The sequence below is a fragment of the Xylocopa sonorina genome, chromosome 6 (assembly GCF_050948175.1).
Source record: "Xylocopa sonorina isolate GNS202 chromosome 6, iyXylSono1_principal, whole genome shotgun sequence".
In the NCBI taxonomy this organism is placed as follows: Eukaryota; Metazoa; Arthropoda; class Insecta; order Hymenoptera; family Apidae; genus Xylocopa; species Xylocopa sonorina.
The window spans coordinates 9,332,469-9,344,821 of NC_135198.1; the positions used below are offsets into that span (position 1 = coordinate 9,332,469).

At 50.8% G+C, this 12,353-nt stretch overlaps 1 protein-coding gene across 1 annotated transcript in view; it reads left to right on the top strand.

Moving 5' to 3' along the window:
• Window positions 1-11,525, top strand: part of LOC143424885 (uncharacterized) — a 33,704-nt gene extending 22,179 nt beyond the window's left edge. The window contains 5 exon segments of the mRNA XM_076897245.1: window positions 10,684-10,831; window positions 10,834-10,987; window positions 10,990-11,187; window positions 11,235-11,391; window positions 11,393-11,525. Coding sequence (XP_076753360.1) covers window positions 10,684-10,831; window positions 10,834-10,987; window positions 10,990-11,187; window positions 11,235-11,391; window positions 11,393-11,525 — 790 coding nt within the window.
• The last annotated feature ends 828 nt before the right edge of the window (window positions 11,526-12,353 follow it).

The window sequence follows — 12,353 nt, forward strand, 5'->3', positions numbered from 1 at the left end:
TTTATAGCTCTCTCTCTCTCTCTCTCTTCGCGTAACGCTATGCACCGCGAAGCGTTTAAAACTTGTACTCCAAAGTCTCCTCGATCGTCAAAGTGCAAAGTAGGGAACAGTGAAGTATTGGAAGTGATATTTTTGGATAAGAGAAGGATGTCGAAGCTGAAAAGACCGAAGAATCTCTGAAGGAGAAGAATCGTGAGGACCGAGGAAAGAAAAATTTGAGTGATCCGAGAGACTTGTGGAAGATGCCTGAGAAGCCATTACAAATGCAGAAGCAAGAATGATGTTGTTTGGTTAAGAGCACGGACAAAGAAGGAAATTAAGCAAATGTGAAGATCGACTAAGGAAGAGGCATGAAAAGTGCAAAAAATTTTCTCAGAAGAATATTCATCTTCAGAAAAAATGAGTGCAGCTATAGATAACTGAAATATATGTCTTTCGAAATAGAGAATCTCTAAACGACCTCGAAAACTATACCAGGCACAAAATTCAAGACGAAACCAGGAAGCTGCACAAGATCGTAGAGAACGGACCAAATCGAAGAACAGAAGTGAAGAAACGAGAAGGAAATCCTCGAAGCAAACCAAGTAAAATGACGATACGTTCTCGTGTGATGGGGAAGCGCGAAACGACGCGTGTGTCCAGCGTAGCGTAGCTCCTCTTAATGCGAGACGAGTGCTCGGCAAACAAAGTCGCATTAGTGCGCACCCGATCCATTAATGAAATCAAAACGAAACCCAAGGAAAAGAGGGACAAAGAGAGAGAGAGAGAGAGGGAGTCCGCTTCTTTCTCTTTCTTTAAATTGCGTCATTAGAACTGACCGGGCCAGGATGGCTCCACCGTGGGATCATGCCACACACGCCCTCCGGTTATGTCACGCCATAATTTCATCCGTTTACGTCTTCATACGACGAGCACGTCCGTGTATTTCGTCAGAGGCCGTGCACGCGCGTCGTTAATGCGCGTAATAACAGCCACGAGCGACAGCCGCCGGATATCAGGGGTATAAATTATACGCGGGGATGAATATCACTGGTTCGTTAACCGTAAATTGCTACTCGCGCGGGGTGTGATCGCGTCGTTGCGTTTGTAGCGTTCTACGAAACACGGTGTTGCTGTGTTCTCTGGCTCGTAGGGTAGAGGGTTGAGAATTGAAGATTCCTCTTAATTATATAAAGGAAATTTTTCTCGAGATAATATTAAATTTAAGCTTCTATTTCCTCATCTCCGGGTCACGATAATTTTGCGCGAAAAGAAAAGCTGCTCCCCGTTTCCGTATCATCTATAACCCTCAATAAACCCACCGACAGCGTTAACCATAATTTCCCGTGATTTCCCTTAGGATCGCTCAATCAGCTGGCACTCTCGAACACTTGTCACTCAATCTTAATCTCACCGTTGGCTAGCTAGCACCGTGTTCCCCCTGGTTGCGCAAAAACCGATTAATTCACGCGTCGCGCACGCTACCACGTAGAACCAATCTTCGCGACTACGAGTCACTCGAGCGGTTCGATTAGACGGCCATAATTTAGCCGTCGCGTCGCAGGGACTGCCGTTAAGATTATTTTCCATATTTACGATATCCAGCGGGCCGCGATACCAGCGAGGATGAAACGAGAAGGAGGCGCTCGATCGATCGCGGGCTTAATTTCCATTTGAAAACCGGCGGACAGCCGGGTCGATGTGTCTCCCCGTAACAATATTCCCCTCCGCCGTCGATAATTTATCGCCACGGAGAGTTTCTAAGTCAGCGTTTTAATAATTCAGCAGAGTCGTCCGGGCGCCGTAAGTTGCGTCGCTGGGCTCCTCTAAAAGGCATACGGCGATCGCGCGGATCGGCCAGCCGATCGCTCGCAAATCTCGAACGGTCCGGAGAACCGAGGCGATACATATACGGACACGCGCGAGACCCCGAGTGAATAATACCAGCCGCCCGATTTGTACGCTATTAGCACCGGAGACTGGATCTCCGATCGCGGCGGCGTAATTCTCGATCGTACGACCGTTACTCCGTGAAAATCGGTCGTAAAAAGCCGCGACCGAGCCGTGCCTCGCGTCTACGTCCTCCTTTTATTGCTCCATTCTTCCGTGGCAACCTACTAACGACCACGACGACCTATCCCCTATCACCATCGAGTTATGTACGCGTAAATCCCCTTATCTCGCCCAGATACAACCTGCCGCCTCCCCTTCGTCTCGAGCTCCGTCTCGAGCTCCGTCTCGTTCTCCTCTTCCGACAAGAGTTTCCCCGGTTACGGAAGTCCGATAGAGCGAAGCTATGTTCCCAAGTGAAACGCCAGACGTGTACTTTTTTTCGAGTGCTACCCGCGAGTTTCCAGCTGGCGAAAGTGGGCTAAAGATTAATCCAGCGATCGTTGGTGCTCGGCTTCTATGGGTCGACAGGGACCACGCGGATTCTGGTATTTATGGAACATCTGGATCCACGCGCTCAGCGAGAAGATGCATCTTGATACGTAGTCGAACTCTCGATCGACTGGTATATCCGAACGATGGAGAAAAGCATTGTCCAAGTCGCTTATCATCGATGAAACTTAATCGCCATTAGACAACCGCAGAAAGGTGCTGCCCCGACTCAGCGAAAGAACGATCTGCCGTGACGCGAAATCTCGCGAATTGGCTGCGCGCTCGCGGAGCCATGAAATTTTATCGTGATGCGACGTACACTTAATTACCGTAATCCCCTGATCGTACGTTGCACGGAGGAGACCGCGATCGTTCGCATATACGGTAAACCCCTTTATTGCTCCATTCTTTGAAACGCGCCAAGCTACCTAACGACAACGCCGACGACGACGACGACGACGACGACGACGACCTATTCCTATCGGACGCGAGTTATGCGCGCACAAATATCGTTATCTCCTTATTTCTTCGGGGGCTCGCTCCGTCTTGTTTCTGGTTGCCTCGTTGCCACGATGCCTCTCTCGTTGCGCCTCCGTTCCGCGGGTTTCTCTGCCGTCTTTGTCCCTCGGCTGTCCGTTGTGCACCGCCGCGCGTACCTATTCTACCGCACCGCGGGCTCTCTCGCGGGGTCGCCGATAAAGAATCTCTCCGAGGACGCCTGTAATGTCAACGGACATTAGAACGAGAATATCGTAACGAGGATGGCGGCCGTTGCGAGCCCAGAACCGGAGAAAATCTTAAATGTTAGCCGGCGAGTCAGCCCGCGATAAACGCTGGCCTACGAGGAATTCTAATACGGGAGGGAAGATATCCAGTGACAGATATCCGCCGCGGAGATGGCCCCGCGCAGGATCGATGTTAACGAGAATCTAAAGGCTGGAATGAGCTCTGGTTCAATTAAATGCCCGATAGAATTATTGTCATACAGGCTCCTCTATCTCCCGTTAACGATCTCGCTGCCTAGTCTAACAGAAGCGAAGCTCGCGTTCTATCGGAGTGTATACCTTCCACTGGAAGCTCCTAGTTAGGGTACATCAACGGGGAATTGGAATAATTGAATTCTTCGTCGGACGGATCATCGTCTGTTGCGTAACTTCTGTGCAATTCCTGATAGCCTAACCGTGTTCGAAGGCGCGAATGTATCCATCGTAAACGCGTGGACATTAATGGAGCGTAACTTACATTACGTCGCGAGGAAAAATGAAAGAGGAGTAAAACGCGGTGAAAGTCGGTGGGATTGATACTGAAAATAATCTCTCTCTGGAGTGTTGCCCGTCTCACTGTAAAATCATAATCGAAAGTAAAATAGCATCGGGGATCCGCGATGATCGAATGGGTTCCGTGTCGGTGAGCAGGAACTTGAAAATCGATGCATGCCGGCGTACTTTCGAGACGCGCGGCGGTACGTAACTATCCGTGCGCAAGGTGCACGGTATTCTCAACAGTTTCCACCGTGCGCCATACATAATGGAGGTTAGCCGCAGGATGGTAAATCACGGGACGCCATGCGGGCGTAGTTATATCGTGCGTGCGTGATGGAAGATTAGTACGGCATTGTGCGAGCGCCGTGGAGGCGCGCGATGATTTATCGCATACGAAAACCCGCGCAACGGTGACTCCGTCCGCCGCGATCACCGAAATGGATCTTCGATGACAATCCCGCGGAGGATCGATGCTCCTCGTTCCTAGCTTATTGCTGGGCCCCTTGTAACGCGAACGCTAATCTGTGGGAACGTTACCTGGAACTTTTCAGGGGCTTCAATTCAGCAATCAATGAAGCGTGGCTAAAACGGATAAATCAAATATAACACTTGGAATCCGCTGATAATTTTAACCAAGTGTGGGAAATGATTCGTTGTTGAATCAATTTATTCGCAGCGACGCCACTTGAAAATTTCTTCCACGTTAAATTCATGGAACAAGCAACCCTCGGTTGGGAGCATTCGTGATGATCGAAAGATTAAGATGTCCCCTCGCAACGAGGCTCGCGCGACGATACGATCTGGCGAGGCAACGAAACGGGCGATTACTCGTAGGAAAACGCGCGTTAGTTTAGAGTCACTTAGAATCATGGAAGAGTCGCGGTTCTCCGAGGGGAACGAGAGCACGCGGAAAGGTACAGACGGAGCGGAAAGCGCGCGGCTACGAGACAAAACCGCACTACTGTAAATGGTAGCAGCCTGCAATCATCATATTTCTTGATGATGGTCGGCCAGGATGCGTACGCGCGAGAGGACAAGGAGGGTAGAGTCGAGGGAGAGAACCGCCAGACCGAACCGCAAAACCGTTCTGTTCCTTATTGCTCGACCTCCGTGCTCGACTCTCCTCCGCCCTGCGTCACGGAGCCCCGATTGAGACCGCAGAACGCTTAAGAACGCGGGACCTAGCTACGCGAAACAGCCGCGACGACTTTCGAGCTGATTTCTCCATTGACCCCGGCGAGATGGCCGTTCGAGTCGTGACAAGTGGCTCCAACTGCAAAATTGTTGACAACTTTCGGATCTTTTCAAGGGGACACATTTTACGGTCGATGCTCAAAAGTCTCCAAACTCTGGACTTCCTCGCAACGACTCCCGAAAAATGCGAAACTTGCGATTAACGCAGGAATTACGGAACGATTCTCTTTGCGGTGGAACCAGAGAAGAATACCATTAAATACCGTGACCGTGACCGGTAACACGGGCGAACAATGCAATTTGTAACCGCGAGGTGGTCCCCGGCTCTGGCAAGTTCCCGATTCTCTACGTTACGCTTCCACAGGGACGAAGGGGGTGCGTACGAAATACTGCCAACACTCGCGATCCGCGAAACGTTACATGGACCAGCAGAGACTACGAACAACGAAGCGACGCGCCTTTTTTCTCTCGTCCCAACATCTGATTTATAGGGAATTCCGTGCACACGGTTGCAAGCCATTCAACCGGATTCCGTGGGTCCGACTCGGCGCCAAACAAAGTATGAGCACCGATCTCCAACTGGATCGCTCCTCCTTCAATGCTTGCGGTATTTCGCAACGCGTAGGCACATCTTTACGAGCATTTCCTCCTCCTCTATCGATCGTGCTCGGAACGATAGAAATCGCTTCCGCGATGAAACACCCTGGACGTTCAACGCGCGTCGTCTCCAACGAATATAGAAAGTGGACCACTGTGGGCTCGATGTATCGCGAACGAGTAGCCCGAGAGGAGCATCGGAGAGGTATCTTTGTGTTCTCGGAATGAATCACGAGGCGAACCAAAACCAGCCACCATCGAACTGATTAATGTGCACGTGTTGCAGCAAAGTGGAGCGGAGATTTACGGTAGCTGTAAAGGAGGTCCGCCCTTAATCAGGGCAAGGCAGCCGCGTGAGATCGCCCGGCCGGAGGCCATGCGTCATTGGATTAAGATTGTATCCAAATTATTCATCCGGTGGGACGTCGCGCGTGTAGGATAGCGAGAGGAACGGGAGCCAAAGTGTATACGCGCGAAGACGTTGCTCCGCGGTAAGCGATAGCACCGGCTGATATATGGGGACCACACAAACCGCGTAACGGTAACTTAAATCAGAATTAATAACGCCCTCCGCAGGACGTTTTCAGTCCTGTCTAGCAGTTACGCGCCCGTGATAAGCCTAACTATACGGGAGAGAAGAAAGCGGGAGAGAAGATGAAACGATCCACCGAAAAGCTCGCATTATTCGATGATGTAACTCTGATCTATAATCCTAGGACTGGAATTGATGGATGAACGATCAGCAGGTTGTAGGAGCAATAATTACGAAGGTTGGATTCGGTTATGTTGGATTACGTCTGGTCAGATCGCAGATAACATTTTAACTATAACACGATCGATGACTAGGGAGATTCCATTGAAGTTTTTAATGGGAAAAAGTGTGCGCGAGCGATCGTTTTTTGTTCGAAAAACTAAGTTGGGAGAAGAGACGATCGGAGAGAGCATCTCGTAGAGACGCTTCCCAAACGTCAGTCAGACGGAGCAAAAGGGGGAGCAAGAAGAGTGGCGAGCGCGGAGGCAAAAACAAAGCGGACAGCGAGACGGTTGCGAATGCCTCGTGAGAGGGACGAGGAAGAAGGAAGTGGTCACACGGCGGGGTTCCGTGGTGTGCCGCGAGGGAGATTTTCTCGAGCGCGCGTGCACGCGGCGAACGTAAACCGATCCGCTCGAGATGGGAGCAAATGACAACGCGTGCTTTGCATGTCGAGGGCCCTTCTAGCGGATACCGCGAGTAAATAAGGCGGAATCTGCACGTCGCATTGTTTGACTTTCCGGACGGGCGTCTAGGGCGACGACGGTAAAGGGGCCGACTCCGCGCGCACGACAAGACCGCGAATAGAAGAGACGATCCGCGGCTGATTTGCCAGAACCCTTCTTGGAAAAGTCGCTAGCCAAGAAACCACGTTCGCCCGTCCGGTTACCGTTACACCGACGAACGCCGTGTATTTTTCAGCCCGCGGTGATTAATCTTCGATCAATCTCGGATTGTCGAACTCGCGACGAACATTGCTTCGTATAGACTCTACGAGCAATGCCTTACTTGGTCTTGAGATGGAGGAAGTGTTCGCGATGTCAACTCGTTGACACAGAAAGTGGAAAGCTGCATGATTTTTTATTAACATAGATACGTAACTCGAGAGTAGATTCTTTGGAGTTTGAACGACGCACAGAGGTAGTTTAGTATATGAATGAATTAATACATCGAAGAATATGTTTATATATATATTTTGAGTGTAACAATTTTATATTTTTACTATCCGCGAGCGGGCAAAACCGTGCAATAGTAAAGTACGTGCGATAGTACGCTGCCTCTAGCGTCGCGCACGGTGATTTCAATGCACGGTAAAGCGCGACCAAGCCATATTCGCACATTACTTACCGGCAGCCGATGAATAGGCTTTACACCGTCAGCGTTTATCAACGGATAGCCGAAAAGACTTTTTTTTTTATTTAGAACTATGGACACTTGATTCACGTGAAAAGTTCTTTTCGACTTTCTAAAATTCTCCACTGTCGACAACTCCATTTTCGAATGTGTCATTCGAAACGCGCATCGCATAGCTACACGCCTTACCGCAACCTCCCATCGCGCCAAGTTGAAGAAAGGAGTGTTCAAACCCATCGGATTTCCCGAAACGAAAAGAGCCGTCCGCTTTCTACGCGTTTCTGTCAAACAGTGGAAACACCTCAGTACAAAATGCCAGTCACGAAACATTCTTAGCCAGCTTTCCATCTGCGAGGACCGTTCATTGTTCCGCGGCGGGATCGATCGCGGAACGATTCGCGCGGCAGGTGACTGGTTTTATCGCAGAACCGTGATTTTTCCCCGCGGACGCACCTGTTTGCCCGTTTACGATCGACGCGCAGGTTGTTCCCCCGCGGTGGAGAAAAAGAAAAAAAGAGAGAAGAAAAATCGCTGCACCTGCGCGCCCACGGATCGTGACCCGCGGTCCGACTTATCGCGTGTTACACCGATAGCGATGTTTGCGCTAGACGAGAAAGTTTCTTTACAACCGGGATGGACGCGCGGATTTCTCTCCCGTGGCTACGCCGCGCGCTCGTCATCCGGCTCAGAGCATCGCGACACGCGAGCGACACTGTTCCTCTTGCGTGCAGGGTGTAAAGTGCCGCATAAGAATTTCCTCTTATCCAGCTTCAGGTAATTAGAGGTGTAATAAATTTCGATAGACGAATGTAGGATTTTGTACTGGTTCATCCGCTGTACCAACTGGATACCAGCTTCTGCGTTGATTTAAAGTTCGTTTAATTAGATCTAACGAACACGAGAATTCTTCGAGGACCAAATAAAAAGCGTTTAATTCCATCAGTGTCGCCAAAGAAACGAATCTCGGATGGTCATCGAGGCGACAGAATAATCCTCATCGCGAGACGTCGATGGACATCGAACGCGCAGGTGGTGAACACGGTGCCACGGGCTTCGCGAGCGGATAATCGATTAATCGATTGTGCGCTCATCGATGCCCGGCCGCGGGAGACGCGGTAAGAGGAGCGCGCGTCTCGCGGAGGCAGAGCGGCCGCGCGCGCGGTATTCGAGCGCGTCCCAACAATTAGCCTGAGAACGAACGAGCGAGTTGGCGATTTGTCGCGCAAGATTTATAGCTTCATACATGCCCGAGAGAGGAGCGAGTCCTGTATACCCTACGCGGACCCTTCTGGGCAGCTCCTCTCCTGAGCTTCGACCCATACGCGGCGCGGACAATCGAGAGAAGCGGCCCCGTCCGCCGTTCCAGGCCTATCGCCATTCTCGTGGCTGGCTGTCCCTACGCGGTTTGACGTTCCTGGGCTCTGGCGGATCTTCAACGAGATCGCCGAGATCCCTCCTCGACGGCTGTCCACCGAGCCATCCTTAACCGTGACCTACCGGAATGCCTGAGAAAACCGGCATATCCGTCGATCGCGGTCCCTTCCGGTTTCAGTGGAATTGGAAAGGAAGTGAGAAGGGGAACGAAGTAACCGGAGGTTCTTTAACTGTTTCGAGTATACGGATTTTCACGCTAATTGCACGAGAAATCATTCAAACTAGCTTGCTGTGTCTTTGTACATCTTGTGGATAAAATTAAAGGTTCGCATCGAACATTTTTGACGGCAGACTTTGGTCAGAGTATTTTAATCAGGTAGATGTTGGGTAATAACAATTCAGAAGGTTTTTTGGTAGGTTACCAGTAATTATTAACGAACAATAGTCATACCGTAACTAGAGTCTTGAACATTACAAGACATTTTTCTCAGAATCAGAGAATTATGCATGAGATCTCCGCTTGTACTGCACTTTTGTACAGCCGTACATATTGATAAATACCATCGTCGAGCGTTCAGAAAAATCTCGTTCAGATTTCGTTGCACTAGAACTTCGACTTTGACGCAGACGGTCGCTAATTGAATTCGAAGTGCAGAGGTAAATGACGGCGGATACGTGTTTGCAGACTCGTTCTGGAGCCATTAATGAACGTGTGCTCGCTGTTAAATTGAAACCAGGAATTTCTCGGACGAAGCAAAACCCGAGGAAAATCCAGCGGATTCGTTTCGAATGAACTTTACCGCTCTTCTGTTGAGAAAGTACGATCCATAATTCATCTCCATTTAGACCGACGTCTGCATTAACGCAAGTGATATTGGACGTTACTCCACTTGTATTTTTCAACGTTTGCGCACGCTTCGAGTACGTGCGCTTTCCTATTCAAGAATCCTAGAATCTTAATGCCGCGTCTGCAATAGACTTTGAATTCCGAAAAATTTGCATAATTAACATTTACGCGATCCGCGCAAATGGAAACTAAGAATCGTTGAACAGACGAGATACCGCTGACATTAAACTCCTCGCGTTTCCAACAATCCCGATGTAAAAATCCGTAAAAAGTTGGCCAATTAATAAATCAGAAGGTAAATAGGAATGGTGATAAGGAGAAACGGCGTTAAAGTCGCGAATCCGTCGAGCGTAATAAAAACCCTCCAGCTTTCTCATCGTTTCTTTCGAGGAACAGTTCGAGCGTAATTGTAGCGAATTGGCTGGACGATAAGCGCGAGTCTCGAGTCCGATATTCACCGAGACATTACGATCGCCTTTTAATAACAACGGGCTTACTTTAGTGTCCGCGGTAATGCCAATCTAATCTACCTTTTACAACGGGGTACACCTACACGCCTAGCAGGAAGTATACCCTCGCCACGGCGCATTATCCTTATTTACGCCGCTCTTGATACTATATTGCCGATAGGTCTTTATCTACGCCCGTCTCAGCGCCTTCGCGGCGAGGCAACGCGCGCGGCGCGCGCGGAATAAAAACCGCTTCCCTCTCGGTTCCGGCGGTGCGGATTTATACTCGCGGGGCACGCCGCGGCGCGACCCTCTCACCCCCGTCGCTCCTCTTTCACCCACGATCTCCGGTTACACGCCGATCCGAGGGAGATACAGTGGTGAGGAAACAAGTGTAAAGAGCGCTGTAAAGCGCTGGTAATTATGCGATACAACCAAGCACCGGCAACGAGACGTGTAGTTTATGTCGGTACTGGACGCGAGCTCGTCAACCTCCGCGGAGGAAGTTGATGCCTCGTGGGATCGACAACTCGCGAGCCTCGCCGTAGATCGTTTCAGGACGTTTTACAGCGGTACTTTATTCGAGCTTGCTCGGAGGAGAGATCGTTTTCATCTCAACAACGAGGATCGATAGTTTCACCCCAGAAGAAGGGGTTGAATCGAATATCTCTGGTGCATCTCTAACGCGTTTGATTTTTCTTTTTTCGTTTTTAGGAAACTAGAAGAACCGGAACCCGAAGTCGGCGACAAGGTGACGCGGGGCTCTCTCTCGCTAAGCAGCAGCAGCGAAGCGGCAGCAGAGGCGTGTATGCCCGTTCGAGGGAGCGAGCGCGCGGAGGCAATCGCGAGAAAGCAGGAAGGTCGCGCGGAGTCTCGGGGGCTCCGGCGCGGTCGAGACCCCGCAGGAATGCAACGGCGGCTCGAATTAATAGATCGAGGGACCCGGGCGAATTTATCCGCTTCGTGGCGGCGAGTTTAAAAGCAGCGCGGGTCTCCTTTGCATCTCGATCTCTCCGCGGCAACGTACTCCGGGGAACGTACGCCAGGGCCCCGTCTCTCTGTATATATACGCCTGGAACGTGCACCGTACAGACACCGCGTGGACGCCACGGCGGAACAGAGAAAGGAGAAAAGACAGAGCGGACGTTCGAGCGGATAGCCAGCGTATGCGCTCCTCCGGACGACCGAAGAAAAGTCCGAGCGGACTGCTCGAGCTCGAGCTCGCGTCCCTTTCTTCCACTCTTTTCTTGTTCTTTCCTCGTCCTTCGCCTCCACCGCCTCTTCCTCGCCGCCTTCTTCCTCTTCTTATTATTTTCACCGACGGTGCAGCAGCTTTGGACGACGGGATAAGTAAGAGAGACGCCGGTCTGGTGATGAGTCCAGACAACGGTTAGATAACGGGGAATCGCATTTAGATAAGAAGCGCGGAAGAGGCCATTGAAAATATTCGAATCCAAGGACCAGAGAGGGGGGGGGGGTCCCCATTAAGCGTTCCGGCCCGTTCCGCGCGGCCGCCACCCCCGGCACGTGCGCCGTACCCGATAACTTCCATATAAGAAATGTCCTCGCAATTAAATCGCGCGCCGCCGCTTGTGCCCACCGCTGAGAGTTCTACGGTCTGCCTTTCTTTTTCGCTGCGAGTCATACCTGCCCGAGGAGAACTCCACGGCGACCGTTCTTTTCCCCCGCATGAAATAAAATGAGCGTGGGACTCTGGATAAGTTCGCGAGGAGCCTAGCTTTTGGTAGAGGTTGTGGGATCCGAACAGATGGCGATCGAAACAGCATTATCGATGGAGCCGTACATCGCGCGGTATCGATAGCACCCGTATGCAGTGCATTTTTTACGGTTCGACGACAATATTGAATTCCATTCCGCGGTGTCGAGGATACATAGAGACAAGCGAGCAGCTGCGCGTTTGATCGCGGCGCGATACGTGTTCGATAATTGTCGTCTGAAGGGACTGCTCTGTCGAGCGCCATTCTACTGTACGCGACATTCTTTCGATGCCCTCGATAACATTTACCCGGTGCCTCGCGACATCGTTACTTCTCTGAAAAGGGAATTATCCGTGTTGGAGCCTACGAATACGCAGAGAAACCAGCGGTTCGCGTCGCTCACGATGCTTCGTACCAGAGTGGATCCATCGTGAATTCGAATAATCGGTAAAGAACGATGGTAGTCGAAGAAATGAAAGCATCGATCGAAATATCCACGAGGAACCACGAGAAGGTGGCCAGCCTCTAGCCGACCGAGGATGGCAGTTCCGAGGACGAGAACGAGGCCATGAAAAATGGTGTAATTTAATCGAGCGATTCGACACGGCATCGCCGCGACGTCCTTACCTGCCTAAGCTCTAAGAGGTGAGAAATGTTGCTCGTCCC